The 20,918-nt window shown below is 44.8% G+C and overlaps 1 protein-coding gene across 7 annotated transcripts in view; it reads left to right on the top strand.

Annotated features, from left to right (window-relative positions):
• Positions 1-20,918, top strand: part of ACIN1 (apoptotic chromatin condensation inducer 1) — a 34,493-nt gene that overhangs the window by 11,169 nt on the left and 2,406 nt on the right. For 2 of the 7 annotated variants that reach the window (XM_040476657.1, XM_040476653.1), the window contains 13 exons: positions 1,855-1,943; positions 3,430-4,695; positions 5,197-5,412; positions 5,913-6,028; positions 13,591-13,732; positions 17,153-17,195; positions 18,065-18,198; positions 18,296-18,448; positions 18,950-19,091; positions 19,414-19,559; positions 19,945-20,052; positions 20,192-20,299; positions 20,536-20,860. In XM_040476657.1, coding sequence (XP_040332591.1) covers positions 1,855-1,943; positions 3,430-4,695; positions 5,197-5,412; positions 5,913-6,028; positions 13,591-13,732; positions 17,153-17,195; positions 18,065-18,198; positions 18,296-18,448; positions 18,950-19,091; positions 19,414-19,559; positions 19,945-20,052; positions 20,192-20,299; positions 20,536-20,860 — 2,988 coding nt within the window. Of the gene's footprint in view, positions 1-1,854; positions 1,944-3,429; positions 4,696-5,196; positions 5,413-5,912; positions 6,029-11,507; positions 11,789-13,590; positions 13,733-17,152; positions 17,196-18,064; positions 18,199-18,295; positions 18,449-18,949; positions 19,092-19,413; positions 19,560-19,944; positions 20,053-20,191; positions 20,300-20,535; positions 20,861-20,918 lie in introns of those variants that run through there. The other 5 variants (XM_040476656.1, XM_040476654.1, XM_040476655.1 and 2 more) reach the window with 5 other exon arrangements.

The raw sequence follows: 20,918 nt of genomic DNA, 5'->3' as shown, positions 1-20,918 counted from the left end.
TTTCTTTTAAACTTTTGTAAAGGAGCTTTATCTGAAATAAATGGAAAACAATCTTCTTTTGGTTTATTCAAATTGTAATTTAACCTATTTCAGGCCACTTAATTACTAAATTCTTATTGATTATTATAATCACATTATTTATTAATTTCCTACAGATTATCCTTCAGATGTTTGCTAGAGACTCTGGCCTGTCATTATATATCCTAACCACATACCCATAATGCAGGTGTTTATTCACTAACCCAGATGTAAAATGGTATATATTCAGAGATCTTATTAGTCAAGTGATGATGGAGTAAAGTTTTACAAAATATGTGCAGTCTTCTAGTTCATTTTATGTTTATTTTTTTTAATGTTTATTTTTGAAAGAGCCTGAAAGTGCAAGCAGGGAAGGGGCAGAAAGAAAGGGTGACAGGATCAGAAGTGGGCTCTGTACTGACAGCAGAGAGCCCAATTAGGGGCTCGAACTCACAAACTATGAGATCATGACCTGAGCAGGTTGGATGTGTAACCAGAGGAACCACCCAGGTGCCCCTGTTTCTTCTTACAATTACAGAAGCAAAGACTAGTTCATTTTAGTTCTTTGGTATATATTTATTTTATTTTTTTTTAAGTAGCTCCGCATCTAATGCGGGGTTTGAACTCATGACCCTGAGATCAAGAGTCACATTTTCTACCAACTGAGTCAGCCAGGTGCCCCAAATTGTTGGGATATAGAAATAAGAAGACTGAATTAGACCTCACACCATCTGCTTTATTTGCACCAATTTAAATACTTTCAGTGTAGGAGATGGTTTTATGGATCATTTAAGTTTTGTACTATATTAAAATTGAGCCCAATCTACCTAAGTATCTGGAATAATGTTTAGGCTGCTTTCTAAGGTGGTTCTCATCGATATTTGCATTGTATTCTGTGTAATATTTTAATCCTGGTAGGGAACTTAGAAATCTTTTGATCCATCTCTGCCTTTTTCTTAGTTAAGACATTGAGACTCAGATTGTTTAAATGATTTATGTACCATTACCTTCCTTTGTGGAATATGAATGAAATTTTTTCCAGCTTTACATGGAGTTCTTTTGAAATGACCTAGACTAGTGGTTTTCAAGTTTTCTTGAACTTATTTTTCCTTCCAAAAAGAAATCTTACCTTGAGCTCTTTATAGCCCATTTCTAAAGCCCTGTGCAGGGCTTGAAGTAATTTCTAGAAACTTAGGGCCTGAAAACAATTCATTTAAGTACTTATTTCATGAGATTGTTGTTTCACAAACTGGTTTGTCAGGCAATTCAGAAAAATGGTGACAAAACATTTTATAGAAATAAGTATACTTTGTATTTGTACATCCCTGCTAAACAGTTTGAAGCCCCTGGTAGTTATTTTACATATATTTATTTGAGTTATTTGTAATCTGTGAATCGGCTTTGAGATACTGAAAATATTCCAGACATGCATAGCAGGAATTATCAATAAGACCTTGAGTCTTAGAACTTGATATGGTCTTCTGCTTAGAAGTCAAAGAAATTGATACAGATATATATTGGCTAGCTCATACGCTATGATTTAAAAAAAAATTTTTTTTAAATGTTTATTTATTTTTGAGAGACCGAGTGTGAGCAGGGGAGGGCCAGAGAGAAGTGGGAGAGACACAGAATGTGAAGCAGCCTCCAGGCTCTGAGCTGTCAGCACAGACCCTGACGCTCATGAACCATGAGATCATGACCTAAGCCAAAGTTGTACGCTCAACCAACTGAGCCCCCAGGCGCCCCACTCATATGCTATGATTGATTGAATTTTAGAAAGCAGCCTTGAACGAGTGTTTACGCTTGAGTCTGACTTGATTTTCTTTCGTTTGATAGGAAAAAGCTCCTCTATTTCTGAAGAGAAAGGTGAATCTGATGATGATAAACCAAGGAAAGGAGAAAGACGATCATCCAGGGTCAGACAGGTAATTCAAATACCTCTTAAAACATCTATCACCTCTTCGGGTATTGCTTTGGCTATCTTCTCCTTCTCTTCCTCAGACTTTTTCAGAGTTGGTGTCTCTTTAGATTTCTGTAGTTATCTTCTTTCTCATCTCTATCTTTTTTTTTTTTTTTTTTTTGCTTTGGTTTTTTTTAATTTAATTTTTTTTAAAAATTTTTTTAACATTTATTTATTTTTGAGACAGAGAGAGACAGAGCATGAACGGGGCAGGGTCAGAGAGAGAGGGAGACACAGAATCCGAAACAGGCTCCAGGCTCTGAGTGGTCAGCACAGAGCCTGATGCGGGGCTTGAACTCACGGACCGCGAGATCATGACCTGAGCTGAAGTCGGACGCTTAACCAACTGAGCCACCCTGCTTTTTTTAATTTAGATCTGCTCTGATGTTCAGATTTCTAAGCAAATCTGCATAGAAGCAAATATATAAAATTAAGCAAATATATAAAAATTAAAATTTAATTGTGAAAATTAACAGGCTGGTCTGTATTTCTAAAATACATTATTAGAAAAGATACAGTTATTTAATTAAAACTTTAAAGCCAGGGGCACCTGGCTGTCTTTAGTTGGTAGAGTATATGACTCTTGATCTCGGGGTTGTGAGTTCAAGCCCCATGTTGGGTGTAGCGATTACTTAAAATCTTTAAAACAAACAAAAAAATTTTAAAGCCATATGATACAGTATTAAGTGAGCAGAATACAAAAGGATATTTGTGGTATAATTATGAGTATGGAAAAGAAATAGTGGGGAAAAAATTAAATATACCAAAACGATAAGAATAATTACATTAAGTGATGATACATCAGTTCCCCCACCTGCCCTGCTACTTTCTAGATGTTCAGTTTATTTTTATTTATTTATTTTTAATGTTTGTTTATTTTTGAGAGAGAGACAGTGCGAGCAGGGGAGGGGCAGAGAGAGAGGGAATCACAGAACCTGAAGCAGGCTCCAGGCTCTGAGCTGTCAACACATCCGGACGCGGGGCTCAAACTCACAGACCGTGAGATCATGACCTAAGCTGAAGTCCAACACTTAACCAGCTGAGCCACCCAGGCGTCCAAAGACGTTCAGTTTATTTTTAAAGCTTGAAACTAAGAACTAGTAGCAGTTTCATTATTGTATTCCTTTTGGTCACTATTTTGATTCCTGTAACAGCTCGATAAGTCATGCTTGTTTACTGAGACACTTGTTTATGTTGCTGAAAACACGTGTCTTTGAGTTTCTCCTTCCTATGTGTATCTTGTTAGATACTTTTTCTCCTCTGTTGATAGTGAGCAAATATACTTGGAACTATTGTATATCTTTCCTTTCCGGGACACCTGGTTGGCTTAGTGGGTAGAGCATGTGACTCTTAATCTCAGGGTTGTGAGTTTGAGCCCCACGTTAGCCATGGAGCCTGCTTTAAATAAATAAACAAATAACTATCTTTTTTTTTTTTTTTTTTTTTTTCAGGCAAGAGCAGCTAAACTCTCTGAGTGCAGCCAGGCTGCTGAGGAGGAAGAGGACCAAGAGGCACCTTCCAGAAATCTGCGGGTCAGAGCAGATCGAAATTTGAAAACAGAGGAGGAAGAAGAAGAGGAGGAGGAAGAGGAGGAAGATGAGGAAGAGGAAGATGATGATGAGGGACAAAAATCTAGGGATGTACCAGTCCTGAAACAGTTTGAGGAAACAGAAGAGAGGGAAGAGATACCCAGAGCAAAACCAGAGGAGGTGATAGATGAGAGATCCCAAACCATAAGATCCCAGGAACAGGAGGGGTTAGAGAGAGGAGGGAGAGTTACAAGGTCCCAGGAGGAGGCCAGAAGAAGTCATATGGCCAGACATCAGCAGGAGAAAGAGATGAAAACAGTTTCTTCTCTTGAGGAGGAAGAAAAGGAAGTAAAAATTTTAAAAGGCTTCGAGGAAAAATCGAAATCCCCTTCCCCTCCTCGACTGACTGAAGATCTGGAGAAGGCCCCTCTTGTGCTACAACCAGAGCAAAATGCCAGTGAGGAGGAAACTCCCCCACCTTTACTTACCAAGGAAGCATCTTCTCCACCATCTAATACACAACTCCAGAGTGAAGAAGAAATAGAGCCCATGGAAGGCCCAGCTCCCCCTGTCCTCATTCAGCTGTCTCCTCATAATACAGATGCTGAGGCCAGGGAGCTATTAATATCTCAGCATACTGTCCAGTTGGTGGGAGGCCTGTCTCCTTTGTCCAGTCTTGCAGACACCAAAGCAGAATCTCTAGCAGAGAAAGTGCCAGAGGAGAGTGTCCTGCCTCTAGTTCAGAAAAGCACACTAGCTGAATGCTCAACCCAGAAGGGTCTTGAAACTGAGTCAGAAAAATCTGCTCAACCACTCCCTCTAAAAATTGAGGAATTAGCACCGGCCAAAGGGATCACTGAGGAATCTCTGAAACAGCTGTCTTTGGAACAGAAGGAAGGCAGAAGGGCTTCTCACACTCTTCTCCCAAGCCACAGATTGAAACAGTCAGCTGACTCATCCTCAAGCCGGTCCTCCTCTTCATCCTCCAGTTCTAGATCAAGATCCCGCTCTCCTGACAGCTCAGGCTCTCAATCTCACTCATCTCCAAGATCCAAGCAGAGAGATGGATCTCGGGCACGTACTCACACCAACCCTCGTGGTAGATCTGAGATGGACTCCAGATCAACGTCAGAGTCCAGGTCACGTTCCCGTTCCCGTTCCCGTTCAGCGTCAAGCAACAGCAGAAAAGTAAGTGTGGGAGAATCTTGGGTGCATTGATGTTTTTTTATCTTGTACTCCAGTGTTTTTCAACCCCAGGAGAACCTATTATAATTCCTGGCAGGAATGGGAAAAACTACTTTTACTCCCCAGGTCACTTTCCTATCATCTCTGAGTGTGATTTTCAACCCATTGATCCCTAGAGTTCTTTTTCATTTTTTGAGTCCCTTTGATTCTGAAGTTGAATCATTTACCCGTCTTCTTCACTAGACTGTAAACTTGAGGACATGGACATGCCTTTTTACGTGTGTATTCTAGTATCCCAGCATCTCAGCACCTTAGTTGGGACTTAATAAATAATTTGGCAAATACGCTAGGAAGTCCAAGAGATCACTAACTCAAACAGGAATAAACATAAGAGACAGAAGGGTCTAAAGTATTAAACTGAGTCAGCAGAAATTGGAAAACTCAGTGATGTACTAAATACATAATCATATAAAATAATTTGCTTTATGTGCTTCGTTTCTTTAGTCTCTGAGCCCTGGAGTCTCCAGAGACAGCAGCACCAGCTACACTGAAACCAAAGATCCCTCTTCTGGTCAGGAGGTTGCAACTCCACCAGTGCCACAACTGCAGGTCCTTGAGCCAAAGGAGAGGACTTCCACCTCATCCTCTATTCGAATGAGGCGTTTAAGCCAACCTGAGCCAGCCGAAAAGCATGTGACCCAGAGGTTACAACCTGAGCGGGTAGGCTGTTAGGCCCCCTCCCTAGTGGGAGATGGAGGATTAGGCATGATTTTCCCTTTTGTGTTAGCTGTAAAACTGAAAGGTCGGTCTGGATAAGGTTCGATAGAAACGTTGATATTTGGGGATACATGGAAGATTCCACTGAACTCCGTTCCGGCTCCCTGGTTCATGAAAGCTCTATGTGAGGCTAAGCAGCAAGGTTCTCATCTCTAGGGCTCCCAGAGTCAATTCTGTAGAATGTCTCCTTTTTTTCTGCCCCAAAGGAAGCCTTTTCTCAGTTCTCTCAAAAAAATTCTAATAAAATGATTGCTGGCATAGAAATTCTTGAAGTGGCATTCCATTCCACTTTCTAAACTAAAATAATGAAGATATATAGGGCTAAGTGTGGAGCTGCTACTGTGTAAGTCCTGCTCTGCCTTTTACCAGCTCCAGGTTAAAGAAAAGGAACCAAGCAGATTTAAGTACGTTGCTATGTTGTTTTGCTATGTTTGTCCTGACAGGGGAGCCCAAAGAAGTGTGAAGCTGAAGAGGCAGAGCCACCAGCTGCCACACAGCCCCAAACCTCAGAGACCCAGACTTCTCACCTACCAGAATCAGAAAGGATTCATCACACTGTGTAAGTAATCGATCTTGTCTGGGGTATAACAAGGAACTGGGAGTGAGGGGTAGTTCTTCACTCCCTGGGGTTCTTCGACTACGCAGTCCTAGTTTCCTTTTAAAACAGAAGACAGAGCTTTATCTGGACAAAGTCTAGGTTTCAGTTGTTACATTAAGAGCTGCCACCAGAATTCTTAAGGTAGTCTGAAAAGTGGTGGTTAGAGCATAAGGAAACCCATTTCTGGGATCCTCTGACCAAAATAGTTAGGTCCTTTAAGGAACAGGCGGTAGGGACTTTGGTTTCCAAACTCAAGACAGTGAGGGAGTTGACTCAGGTCAGCTTAACTCAATCTTTAATTCACATTTTCCAGCTACATCTGAGCCTGGGAACACAGTTTAATAAAGGATATCAAAAGTCTACTGAGAAAGGCACAGGGGGGTTGCTTTTGAGTTTTTGCTGTTTTCCCTGGTTGTTAGTTGTCTTTTTATTAAGCATAATCCATTGTAGTTTTTACTGGATACAATACAGCAAAATATGAAGTGTACATGAAGGAAGTCAGAAGTTTATTTGGGGGCCCCTTAAGACCCTTGGATTGATTTTTACCATTTATATAATTTGAACTTTTTATTCCTTGTATTTATTTTTAGAAAAATACAGGTAAGAACAGGTATATCATTCAGTATTCTGAGCTAGGTACTATAAATTAAGAAGCATTTGAACCCAAATTCCTGGCTTCAGAGTCCCATGGGAAATGAAAAGCAAAGCATTGTGGAAATAAGATTGCTTAGCTTTTGGACATCAAGAATCCTGTACTGCTTTAGTGAACATCCTGTGTAGACAGTTGACCTAAAGTTGTTCCATGTTGGTTTTATGTCGTTTTAACACTAATACTATCAGTATGATTTTCCCTTTTATGTAAAAGTCTAATAATTTACTCTCTTATGAGAGTTTCGGACTATCTTGCCTCAGATTTTGGAGGGTGGTGGGCAGGCGATTGATTACTTCATTTCCTTATGACTTTAATACTAGTTTCGTACTCTTTATCTGTATAGTTTTTGCCTTGGGATATACCCTTGCTGCTGTTCAGTCTAATGGTCTTGCCTCTGCTGCCATCTTGTGGCCATTTTTTGGTTTGAATGTCAAAAGTTCACTCGACTTTGAAAAGTTTTTGTTTTTCCCTTTGGGGATGGGTACATTATCCTTTGGAGAGGGGTTTTTCTTCTAGGACCATAAAGTGAAAACCCAGCGGATTCTGGAAGGTGTTCAGGATTCCCCAGCTACACCATCGATGAGGAAATGGGGTGACAGCTTCCCTTCCATATCCATCAAGCAGAGATAATACCTGCCCTCCTCTACCCCATCCCATGGGGGGGTACAGCATGTCCTTTGTGTAATGGCAGTTTCAAAGTAGGTGTTGACAACTTGTTACTAATTGGGCCTGAGGAACTGCCTCCTATGCACCTTGAGAGGCAAGTAATTTTCTGAAAAGGTTTTGTTTGCCCTAATATTCATTTGGTCTGTGAGATCCTGGCTACAAAATGGCACTTCATGCCATTTTGAAACATCTTTATTTCTGTACTTTTGCATGTAAGCCTGGGACAAGTGAAGCTTGGAGTCATATAGAGTTTTTCTCCCCACATAAAGATGGCTTTGATCTTTCATTTTACAACTGAGGCAAGCAATCTAGTTACATTGATTCCAACAAGGTGATAGGCAAGTGGCACCTTGGGCAAATACTGAGATTGTCCATTGTTGCCTAGGCAAGCTTCAGTGGAGCAGCCTATAGATTAGAAATGCAATCTGGCCTCAGGAGTAACTCACACACACATCCCCTTTACTTACTTTCCCTCTGCCTGTCTTCCAGATGGTCTGTTCAGCAGCCTAATAAAAAGACATGCCCAACGGCCAAAACCTGTAGGCTATTCTGGCATTGGATTTGATAAATGAATCTTTGAGAAAAGTTTGCCTACATTTCTGGAGGCTCAACCGAATCACAACACTCCTCCTAGTCCTTCACCCCTCTAGAGTCCTAGTGTTCAGCCTGGTGACCACTGGGGCCCCTGGCCAATTTTAAAAGTGGGATCAGCAGTGCTAAATGGAAAAGACTATTTGTGGCTTAACCTTGGTTTTCCAGTGTGTCTCAACAAGAGAGCTAGGGCCTGTTGATTCAGTAAAGTGTTAAAAAAAAAAAAAAAAAAAGACTTCATGGACCTCTCAGCACCTGGAAGAAATTGCCTAACTTTTTCCGTGCTTTGTTAAATCCATTCTGATTGTGTCCTGAGGAATTCTAAATTTATGAGGTAAGGTATCTTGTCATTGCTTGGAATAGTAATTTGTGAGCCCTCAGTCCTATTTCGGTTGGGCTATGTTCCAAAATCCAATCTTTGCCTGCTATGGATATAACAAAAATGTCCTCAGACAGCAGAAAATAATGCTACTCTCTTTTACATTAAAAAAATAGAGGGGAAATAAGAACTTTCGTGTGGGCAGCTGTATCATCCAGCAGTAGTTAATTCAAACTTGAATTTTTCTGAATACAACCTTCCTGAGGACACAACCCTTGCAGGCAATAGCAGTTTTGGACTTTTGGCTTGCCTGAGTATGAAGGAAGGAAATGGTCCTTTAAGCCAGTATGACAGCGTAATGGTTACTCTCCAGGGGACCTACAGTGCCAGTATGCAAATGATGCATAATTTTAAAAAGTAAAATGTATTATTCTCAATAGCGTTCGCTCACTGAGAAATGAGGATCTAAAGACATAACTCCCCAAATCATTCTGTTTTTGGTTATCTTGGAACTAGTATGCTCCTACAGGATTATGTATTTAAGTTTCACTGCCTGGGAGTAGTCACATCCCGTTATTTCTTAGTAAGTTTCATATCAGGTCTTCAGCTCATGAATGTTCTACAGTAACTAAAATTGAGACATGTATGCCTATAGAAATTTCCTTTCCCATCAGTTTCTCTGAATCTTGATATGAACTTTATGTTACTAGTCTCCAAGTAGTTCGGTTCTTCTGGCCTACAAATGCTTTGTGTGCTCTTTAATTATAGATAGATATCTCCGACCCCCAGCCCCCATGCAATTTCACAGATTTTTCAAAGATCTCAGAAATATTTGTGCAAGAACTTGATGTGGGAAGGGAGATGCCTGGATGCTTTTTGTCTAAAAGGGGCTACAAAGAAAAGCTGCATGGGGCTCTGACAAGTAGCTAACAAGGTTTTGGGACTGGGCCTGCAAGTAGGTTGAGCCCCTTTGGGGGGCAATTCGAAGGATTCATCTTTTTCTTATGAAAATAAAGTCTTGGGAATCTTGGATCCCACATAATTTTTTGTGGGGAAATAGATGACACAAACTCACTGTGTCTTAAGAAAGCCAAGGATAACATGGTAAAATTCTTATTCTTGAAAAAACGAGATAGAATTTCCAAGAAAGAAATACTCTTCTTCCAAGGAAGCCACTTCTGGAGAGGCATATTGGCAACCCAAACTATTTTAGGACATTTGATGGACAGGGAACATTTATCTGAGGATGTTGGAAGCTAACATTCTTCGTGAGGTAACGTTTTCTGTAGGAATTCCATCTACAATAATTTTTAAGAAGAAAACTTAGGGGTGCTTGTCTGGCTCAGTCAGTAGAGGGTGTGACTCTTGATCTGGAGTCAAGAGTTTGAGCCCCACATTGGGCATAGAGCTTTAAAAAAAAGAGGAAGAAAACTTTTAGTTCAGCAAGCGATGATTTTTTTTTTTAATGTTTATTTACTTATTTGGGGGGTGGGGGAGGGGCAGAGAGAGAAAGAATCCCAAGCAGTTGTCCTTGCTGCTAGCGCAGAGCCCAACATGGGGCTGGAACTCTGAACCGTGATATCATGACCTGAGCCGAAATCAGGAGTTAGATGCTTAACTGACTGAGCCACCCAGGTGCCACTCAGCAAGCAATTATTAAAATGTCCTCCTAGTACCCCCAGTGACAGTCTTAAATATTTATGGAGCATTTCTTTGTGTTAGGCCCTGGGCTAGGGATGTAGCCCCTGACCTTGAGGAACCCTGCAAGGTGGAGGTGAGGGGCAAGTCAACCAGCAGTTATTATACAGAGTGATGAGGTCTTTGCTGAAAACCTGTCAGACCAACTACCGAATACCTTCACGTCAGAGAAAAAGCAGTCTACTCTTTGAGAAAACTCAGAAAAAGTTCCATAGGTGGCATCAAATGAGATAATGACCTATTAAATGTACATGTGTTTATGTATATCTTTACCTTGACTTGGAGTCAAAAGTCATTGTTATCCCCACTTTACAGATTAAGAAAGAGATACACAGAATCAGAGATTTGCCCAAAATCACAGAACTTGTATGGGAGCTGGGGCAGGCCATGACTAGGCCCTAGCCAGTTTGACTGCAGAGCTCTCAGTCTTACTGGGCAGACAAGGACCACTAAGTGAAAGGAAATGTGTAATGTGTAAACATGACCACTTTAGCATGTGGTTGGCATGTATGAGATTTTAAGCATTGGGGAGTAAGTTTTATTCCTAGCTAAAAGCTCTGGTATTACAGATGAGATAATACCAAGCTTTTGGTTAAGTACCCAGGAGCTTGTCTTAGTGTTAAACCTCTGCTGCCACTGGGACACAAAAGGAGCACCTTTGCATTCAACAAAGCAGTGTTTTTGAACATCTCCTGAGTGCTTTCTTTGAATGGTTAGAGTCAGCTTCCTATTTCACATGTAGTCTGGTGAAGATGCCCATGATTAATAGTTTCTGTTTAGTTCCTAAACGCTTTCGGCCCAACAGATATCCCCCCACCCCTGCCCCAGGTAACTGCTGTCTTCAGTTTCTCATCTACTTCAAGCCTTCACCTTGGAGTCCTTGCTCCAAAATGTGGCCGTCGTGCTACAGCTACCCAAGGTCCCCCTTGCCCTGTTTATCCTTTTCCTTTCTGGCTCCAGTGGACCCCGGGGAAGGGTGACCTTATTAAAGACTCTTTGAAACAAAGTTGTCTGTCATCTCTTTAGAGACACCTCTCCCCCTCTCTACTGGTAACTCAAAAAGGAACTATCTCTGCTATCCACTCCTCCCACCATCCCTAGAGAAAGGACAGGTTGGAGTAATAACACGTGGTCATTGCTTGGGGTGAGCAGCTAGCTAGCTGCTATAGTGATTGGGTAGTGCCAGTTCTCATCCCACCTCCCTGCCATGAACAGCTGACTGGCTTCTAGGATGGGGGTGGGGGTAGACACATAAAAAATTGCTCAGGACCCTCCATTCTGTGTCTCTTTCAACTTTGGCTTTGTTGTCTTCCTTTAATCATTTTTCACTCCCAGCTCTGCTGTTTCCCTTCCATCTATTCTCTGGAATCTTCCAAGCAAGCCGCTGTAACTTTGTATGCCCTCTCCACCCAGCCCCCTCCTCCTCCCCCTGGGAAGACAAGGAGAGCGCACCCTCTCCCTGTGGGGATAGGCCTGGGTAGCTGTTGTAACCTGAGAAAAGAAGGAAAAAGGCCAGGCCTATTGAGCCAGCAGTGAGCTCCCTGTGGCCTGCCAGAGGATAAGAACCTTGCTCACTCAGCGCCCTCCCTTTTTTCTTTCCCCTCCCCTGCTGCAGCAGGGCCCTCCCCCATCCGCACACACGGGCTGCTGGGTAAGTGGCAAGATGGCTCCCCTGCATGTCTCCGGCTGATCGCCGCCGCTCCGCCAATACAATAGAGCCAGCCACTACCAGCAGCCTGGCCCTCTTCCTCCTCCTTCTCCAGAGAGACCAATCCAGCCGAACTCGGGGTTTGCCGTGAGGACTTAACGCTTATCTCTTAAAAGCCAGATATATTTTAGCCTCCCCTCACCACCACCACCACCACCACCTCCCCTTCCATTTACCATTTTTTGGATCCCCAGTTGCTGCATCTCGATTTTCTCTCTCTGGATCGGGTGGCTGGGGAGGAGGTGGTGGGCTCTTGGGACAAGGAAGGTGTTGTGGTTTTTTGGTTGTTTTTTTTTTTTTTATAATTTTTTAGGATTTTTTTTCTTTGGTTTTTGTTATTTCTTCCATTCCAGAAAGGGATAAACAGCACTTCCAGGGGGAGAAAAAAAATCATGTTATCAGAAAGCAAAGAAGGGTGAGAGCCTCACATTTCCATGTATCCCTTTACCCCACCACTTTAGCCCACCTCATCTTCCTTCTCTTCCCCATGGCTTTCATTCCGTCTTGCGTTTTGGTTTGTTTTCAATCACTCTGCTTTCCCTCTTTGTCCTTCCTGCCTGATTTCTAATTGGTCCAACTTGCCCTCTCCGTGTGGGAAATAGGTATTTTTGGGATAAGTCTTTTCTTTAGATTTAGGCAGTTGAATCGCGTGTTTCTGTGGGGGCCGGTTAGCTGGGGGCACAGTTCCGATTTTCCCCTCCCCCTTCCCATGCATCCCTCCCTGCCTGCTCTGGGGAGGCTGTTCTGACCTCTGAGTGTCAGTCAGCCCGTTGGGAATGCTGAATTTTCTGGTGGTGGTTCTCGGTGGGGGGCTTGGTTTGCCCTCTCCTGAGTCTTAGGCTCCTGCTCATCTTAATTTGGGAGAACCCAAACACTGGGAACCCCAGTGTTTGGTGGTAGTGGGGGTGAGGTTAGAGATAGAAGTTAGGGATGAAAACAGAAAAAGGGGATAGAAAGATAGTTTATCTGAAGTGAATCTCTGGGATTCATTGCCTGAAATGGGAACTAACTTGTGTGATTCAGAGTGGGCGTAGGGGGATTCAATATTGGGGGGGCGATACATGGTGTCGGGGGAGGGTGTGTCTTGACTAGGAGGCCTGCTCTCTTTATCTCTTGGAAGTTGGAATGAGGGAGTGGGAGAAACTGGGCGAAAGCCGAATATAAGAACAATTCCTACACCTCTGAGCAGGTAAAAGTGGCCTGATTCTTCTCTGAGCTTTCAAACTCCAGCAATTGTAGCTTTTTCTTTTTGGATGACAGAGGGTCCTTGTTGAAGCTTGAACCTTCATCAGCCCTGCTTTCCCTGCAGCCCCCTCCCCCACAATTTCTCCATTCCTGATGTTTCCAGATCCTGTGGGTCAGTAGGTTTTATTAAGCAGTTGATTATAATAAACACAAGGTTGGAATCATTTGCCACAGCCACGGACATTCTTTCTCGTGTTTTTAAGCAGTCAAGCTTCCTTTAATTTCTCATGCAATTTTGTTAAAGATGCCTGTGGCCAGGGGATAGGGAGGCCACAGGATTGTGGGCAAATCACAATGACTTTTGAGGGACTGTTTCAGAGAGGGATGTTACTCCTTTCCATATAAGAGTACTCTGGTGAATTACCTAAAAACAGTTGGGAGTCCTGACCTCACTCATCACACCTTTATCCTATCTGAGCAGTGAGTGGATGTGGATGCTACAATCTGTGCTCTTTTCCCAAAGAAAACAGTTTCTCACTTTTCCTGTGGGGGCATGGTCTCTAGTCTGATCTGAAAAGCAGCCCTCCCAACCCCACCCAAGTGATGAGGCATGGGGGTTTCCTGACCCAAAACCTAACGTCTTGCTCTCTCTTCCCCTTGGTTCTTTCCTGCCCTTCCCTCCGTACCTCTCCCCATACTGTCAGTGAGGAGAAGGAGGAAGTGACCATGGACACAAGTGAAAACAGACCTGAAAATGAGGTTCCAGAACCCCCCGTGCCTATTGCAGACCAAGTCAGCAATGATGACCGCCCAGAGGGCAGTGCTGAAGATGAGGAGAAGAAAGAGGTAAATTTCCAAGCCACCTGTTGGGGTGGGCGGGCAGGAACGGGCCTAGGGGAGAGAGTAGACCACTTTGATGATCCCTCTTACACAGTGGGATAGCTTTAAAAAGAAGGGACTAGACAGACTTGGATCAGGATAAGGGCCAAGGGAGAATTCGCTGGTTTAGCAAGGGAGACCCCTTGTGATGGGGACAGGGCTCATTGGTTCCCCTTTTCCTGTTGGGGAAGTAGTGTAGTGCAGACTGTTGGAAGTTTGTAACGAAAGGAAACGTCAATTAATGGCCCTTTATCTAAGACCCAGGCCCAGCTTTCCCTGCTACCCTCTCAAGCTTCTCCCTGTAGTAACTGTTAGCTTTCCCTCCTTTTTAAAAGCCTGTGGGAGTTCAACGCCATCTAGTGGGCTGTGGTGGTTCTCAGCTGACCAGCCATGCTGAGGAATTTTTGTTCCTCCTCTGCCCTCTAGTGGTCATATTGCAGAGATATAGCTACTTAAGCCAGCACTTGGGTGAGCCCAGAGGCCCCTTCTCCATTTCTCTGACCCCTCTACTTCCTTTTTTTGGCATATATATTATCTTGTGTCCTGCACCCAATTCAGGGGGTTCCCCCCATCAGAGCCAGCGAAGTCTTCTTGGCTCTTAAAGTAATAGAGAAGGAGTTAGCTGGGTTTGGGAGTGGGTTAACAGGATGGGAGGGACTGTCGTGTGTGTAGCCTTTCTTTGGTGTGTGTTGCGGGGGTGGGGGCCGGTGAAAGTGATTTGATGTGCAGAATATTATTTATTACAAGGTCCTTCTTCCCCGTAAAACTTTGTCCAAGTACCTCATGTACGGTAATCCGCCCGTAAAATAAAACCCTGCCCAACTGGCCAATCGCTGATGCCGCCTCTTCCTCTGGACCCACCCGCTGCTACTGAGCTGCCCAATCAGAGCCGAGTCTGCTATCCAGGTGTCTTGGCCAGAGGGGGGCATGTATATGGGATCCTGTGATGGGCCCCCTTTTGCTTCCCTGCCTTGCTTACATCAGGGGGCCAAGAAGAGCACTGTTCTGGAGAGACTTGTATTGAGAAAGCAAAAAACATTTGGAAAGGGGTGGACTTGCATCATCTCCCTATTTGGGACACCCCAAGAAGAGCTTGTGTCAGTGCTGGGGCGCCTGCCCACATGCCCTTAACCCTTTTGAGGACTGTGGGTTGCCTTGTTTGCTGCAGACTGTTGGGATCCCCATCTAGGGCACCAAGACCTCCTAAAGAGTCAATGTTTGTGATCACAGTGCCATGCTGTAAAATTCCAAGTGGAGGCTCTCGGCTTAAGCTGTGACGACTAGGAACCCTGCAGAGAAGTCTAGGGTTTGAGCCCAGGGATTTAATGCTGATGACAGCCCAGCCATGTATCACCACTTGCTCATCAGAAGGACTTTCCTTTGGTCCCTGTTGTCCATGGTGAAGGGCAGCATGTTGGTTGCTCCGGCTTCTCCTCCATCCCTGGAGGCAGGGCCTCATCCATCCACCTGACTGGAACCACTGTCTCAGCTGGAGTCCCTGAGGAGATGCCACACACAACTCTCAGAAGAAAAGTATTCTGACCTTGCTGCTGAATGTGTGCCAGGTCCTGGGGCTGTCTACCTACTACCCCCAGCCTGCCTTCATCAGAGGCTCCATGATCCCACTCGGTGAGAGGACCCCCTCCCCATTTACAGGCAGAGGAGAAAGGGACTCTGGAGTCATCACCTGGATTCCAAGTATTGGGTGGTGGTATTGCTGCATCTTGCCACTGGTGGACATAGGGTCCTGCCTGCCTGTCACCATAAAAGGCCAGGACTATTCCTGCTACTCACAGGCCATCTCATCAGGGACTGCAAGATGATGCCCCTACAGGGCTGGGACTGATGTCTCTGCCCCCTTTCCCCCCGTACCCCTCGCTGAGCCTGGCCACCACCAGTGAACTGTCTTGACATCATGGAAACTGGGCAGCGTCCCCCCACACGTTTTCCTCCCGCCCCCCCTGCGCCCCTGGGAGGACTCTGGCAGTGCCGTGCTGACCACCACGCCGTGCGCCCACCTTTTTTGCCAACCCAACCCCCCACCAATTGCACAGCGCCTAGCAGGGAGGGCTCATTCTGATTGGACCGGCGGTTGACTAGATACAGTACACAGTGAGGTGCGATTGGCTGAACTGAAGATCCCAGGTGTGAGATGGTACCTGGAACATTTGTCATATTCCTAGTTATTTTCTTCTTTATTTTCTTCTTCTTTTTATTTAATATTTTATTTTAATTATTTTCTTTTTCTTTATTTTTCTGATTTCTTTATTGGATTTATTTATTTGGTTCATGTTTTTCCTGTTTTAATTAAGACCTCTTTTTTTTTTTTCTTTTTTTTTTTTTTTTTTTCCTCACTAACTTACCCATCAAGAGCGGCCCAGCTAGGGGTCAGGCTGGCCCTTAACGGAGACCAAGGAGACTTGGTTAGACGACACAAACGGGGCTGGGGGGTGGATGGGGAAAGGGGATTTCATCAAGAGGGTCCTGCCCTACCCTTTAGAAGGGTGGTAGGTCTTAGTTTTTCCAGAAATAAGCACTGAAATCTCAAAATGCTCTAATCCCCTTTTCTCTCTCTTCCTCTTTTTGCTCTGTCCATAGTCTTTTTCCCACTGAGTGTTTGGGGTAGAAATTTGCTCCAAAGCAGGTTTGGGAGTTTCTAGTCCTTGGCAGAGCCCCTAAGCCTTAAGCCCCGGTTGAAAGGAACCGGGAAGGCTCTGCTAGAGCTCTGTACAGTGGTTAGAAAGTCTGAGGCTCCCTGGAGACAATCTGCCCATCATAAAAACCTTTCTGTACCAAAGGCACCTTTAAATTCTTTCTGCTGGCAGTTGACTAGGGAGCCTCATCTCCAGTGGGTCTGGTGCTGCCCTGTAGGGGTGCAGACAGTCTTAACAGTCTGCTGTCCAAGTGACTCACTGCCAGTGTCAGTGGGTGTCAGGCTGGACAGTTATTCCAAAGGTGGTTTTCCTTGTTTCCTCATGTTTTCTGAGAGGACTAGATGACCCAGTTCTGGGCATACCTTATTGGGCTTGGTGTCCTCTTGACCCCTAGAGACCATGGAAGAGGGCATGACCAATGCCTTTAAAGGGCTGGGAGGCTCCTCAATTCCTCTTCCAGCTTATTTCTGGTTAAGCTAATACACAGGTGTGGTATGGACTAGATGACTTTTCCCTGCTGTGATGTTTGATTTTATTTTTTTCTCTAACTTGCATTGATTCTGCTTCGTTTTTGCCGTTTGCCGCTTCTGTTTTGGTCTCTGTCTGTCTCTGTGTCTCTCTCTCTCTGTGTCTTTGGAGCCTATGCTAAGACTGCCCCATCTAACCTCCTTCCCCCCTCTCTGTGGGGTGTGTCTCTTTCTCTTTTTTTTTCCCCCTTTTCTTCTCTATACAGAGCTCGCTGCCCAAATCATTCAAGAGGAAGATCTCCGTTGTCTGTAAGTCTAGCCCCAAATCCCTGATAAAGGTCAAAAGTAACCATAAAAATGAGTTTATAGAGAAATCGGTTCCCATTCTTTCTCCATGGCATTCTTGGGTCACCTCTTCCCATCCCACTCCCTGTACCCAGCAGATTTCCATCTTGGCCATTTTGTAATTCAAAACTTCAGACAATCCCTGTCATTTTTCCTAGGTCACATTTCTTTCTTAACTAATGAGACACACTGCGAGGTGTCTCACCATTTCCTGTTTAGCCCTACATGCATTTCCTTGTCCAGGTATCTGAACCCTCAGAACCAGGAGTAGGTTTGAGGGATTCCTATATAATGCTTATCAGTTTATGTTTTCTTCTGAGAGAGAGTCTTAAGAGTGCTCACACCTCAAACAGTAACATTTTTAACATTTTCCCACCAAGAAGTTCTAAATCCATAAAAGCGTAATAAATCTTTGTAACTTAAATATGAGATCATAGTGTGAAAATGAATGCGAAGCATGATTAGATATGTCACAGTCTTACCTTTACTTAGATATTGGTATCACATAGTCATGTTTTCTTGTATTCATATGTCCTTCTCAGTCTGCCTTCTCTAGTATGTTAGCTGTTTTTGCCACTAAAAGTTTAAACTTCACACCACCCTAGTTACCCATCCCTCATTGCCTTTAGAGATTAGTAGTTTTTATCTGTCAGGAAGTAGCTCCAGTCCTTTTATTGTTCACTCTGAAGCAATGTTTCCCAGTCCCCAAATAAAATTTCCTTAAGTTAACCTTTTACTGAAATTCCAGTCGAAGGCTATCTGTATGTGTTATGGTGTGAACCAGCAGAGGACCTGAGACCATCTAACTGTTGGGTCCTGTTTCTTGGGGACAGCAGCTACCAAGGGGGTGCCAGCTGGAAACAGTGACACAGAGGGGGGCCAGCCTGGTCGGAAGCGGCGTTGGGGAGCCAGCACAGCCACCACACAGAAGAAGCCCTCCATCAGTATCACCACTGAATCACTCAAGGTGAGGTGGGAGGAGCCGGGGAAGGGAGGACGAGACACTTTGAGGTGGGAGTAGACACGGGCCCAGTGTAACGGGGTGGGGGGTATCTGTGTCCCAGAGCCTCATCCCCGACATCAAACCCCTGGCGGGGCAGGAGGCTATTGTGGATCTTCATGCTGATGACTCCCGAATCTCTGAGGATGAGACAGAGCGTAATGGTGACGATGGGACACATGACAAGGGGCTGAAAATATGCCGGACTGTCACCCAGGTAAGGCTTCTGCACCCCAGTGTCGGGAGGGGGCAGTGGACTCAGAGCAGGCAACTAAGGTGGAGTCTTAGAAGGGAAATCTGCCATCTGTGCAGAGGGTTGGGTTAATTGCCCTTTTGGATCAACAGACTACCAAATCTAACCTGTTGTCTGTAATAAAGTCATTGGAACAAGGCTATGCCAACCCATTTATTCTTATCTCTCTGGCTGCTTAAGTGCTAGAACATCAGCGTTGAATAGTTGCAACAGAAACTGTATTACTCACAAGGTCTAAAAATATTATCTTGCCATATACAGAAAAAATTTGCCCATTCCTGTCTTAGTTTTCCTCATGACAGTCGAACCATTAATAATCCCAGGATCTGGTGGAAGAGAACTTAATCTTTCTCCTAGTTGAAAGAGCATGCTAGGTTAAATGTACCACCCCTCTTAGGAACAAGAGGCTGAAAAGAATGTGCCAGTTTGGTGTTTAAGAATTCCTCCGTTGTCTGATACTTACAGGTAGTACCTGCCGAAGGCCAAGAGAATGGGCAGAGGGAAGAAGAGGAAGAAGAGAAGGAGCCCGAAGCAGAACCCCCTATACCTCCCCAGGTTTCAGTAGAGGTGGCCTTGCCCCCTCCTGTGGAGCATGAAGTAAAGAAAGGTAGGTGAAGCATGCAGTTCTCTGAATTCCCAGAGCACTTTATTTGGACCTCTTTTAAAGCATTTAATGTTTTCTGCCTTTTATTTTAGTATTTTGCATATCTGTTTTACTTCCGCCTCCTTGTTACTAAGCTGCATGAGAGCTAGGTTAGAATCTTTCAATCTCCATAATATGGAGCTTCACTTTGCACATTATAGGTGTTCAGCACATTAGGTGGAAGAGTGACTACGTGGTGGAGAATAAGAGAAAAGAAAGGCGCATCAGAGGTAAAAGAGCCAGCATTGCTCCCTGCTGAAAACCGTTTGTGTACTCTTTTTGATAGTGACTTTAGGAGATACCTTAACTCGACGTTCCATTAGCCAGCAAAAGTCTGGAGTTTCCATTACAATTGATGACCCAGTCCGAACTGCTCAGGTGCCCTCCCCGCCCCGGGGCAAGATCAGTAACATCGTCCACATCTCCAATTTGGTGAGTCGGCGTTGTTTCCCCACAGCACATTGTTCAGTGGTTAAGAGTTTGAGCTTTGGGTTCCTGTTTCTTAGCTTCAGCTCCTAGATCTGTCAGTTATTCACTGAGCAACTGAACTTAATCTCTCACAACCAGTTTCCTCACCTGAAAAATAGGGACAAAGTATCAGCCTGTAAGGTTTGTCTGGAGGATTTGTGGAGGGCCTGGCACATAGTATCTCTGTTACCACTCTTCTCGCTTCCCATGCAAGAGAGTTCCTGACCCCTTTGCCCTCACCCAGACTTTGAAGCTGTCCTCCTGTGCCAGAGATTTGGGGAATCTGAATACTAGTTACAGTGTTGTTCTTGCTTTCTTTAAGACTCTGAAACTCCGTTTTCGCTGGCAGGTGCGTCCCTTTACTTTAGGCCAACTAAAGGAATTGTTGGGACGGACAGGAACTCTGGTGGAAGAGGCCTTCTGGATTGACAAGATCAAATCTCACTGCTTTGTAACGGTGAGGAAAGGATGCTGATCCTCTAGGTTGTGGCATAGATTTCCTTCTGTGACTAATGTGGGTGGAATTGAGGGCCCTGTGGCAAGTGGGAGGGATTGAGGCCTGTTGTGACCCTCCACCTTCTCCCTTCCTCCACCAGTACTCAACAGTAGAGGAAGCAGTTGCCACCCGCACAGCTCTACATGGGGTCAAGTGGCCCCAGTCCAACCCCAAATTCCTTTGTGCTGACTATGCTGAGCAAGAGGAGGTAAGAAACCTAGAGAAAGGAAGGAGGGGCAGGGGAGGCCATTATCTGCTAGAAACCAGCTGAGATCCTGGCCAAACCTGCAGTCATTGAGATTCCTTCTCCCTCTTCTCCCTCCCCCTTGGTTCCTTTGGTTGAACCATGGGGCTCCAAAATCTGTATGCCCTGGTACCTGGGCTCCTTCAGTGGGAGTGATATCATCTCCATCCTGACTGTCCTTGTCCCTCCTCTACCCACAGCTGGATTATCACCGGGGCCTCTTGGTGGACCGTCCCTCTGAAACTAAGACAGAGGAGCAGGGGGTACCACGGCCCCTGCACCCCCCGCCCCCACCCCCAGCCCAGCCACCACAGCATCCCCGGGCAGAACAGCGGGAGCAGGAGAGGGCGGTGCGGGAACAGTGGGCAGAGCGGGAACGGGAAATGGAGCGGCGGGAGCGAACTCGATCAGAGCGTGAATGGGATCGGGACAAAGTTCGAGAAGGGCCCCGCTCCCGATCACGGTCCCGTGACCGCCGCCGCAAGGAACGTGCGAAGTCTAAAGAAAAGAAGAGTGAGAAGAAAGGTACTTAGTGGTGGGGCATACACACCCGTTAGTAGGGGTCCAAATGGGATGGGACACA

The sequence above is a fragment of the Herpailurus yagouaroundi genome, unplaced genomic scaffold (genome assembly GCF_014898765.1).
Source record: "Herpailurus yagouaroundi ecotype Mexico unplaced genomic scaffold, PumYag 141, whole genome shotgun sequence".
Classification (NCBI taxonomy): Eukaryota; Metazoa; Chordata; class Mammalia; order Carnivora; family Felidae; genus Herpailurus; species Herpailurus yagouaroundi.
Note: the sequence above shows the minus strand (reverse complement) of the source record. Positions and strands in the feature narration are given on the sequence as shown.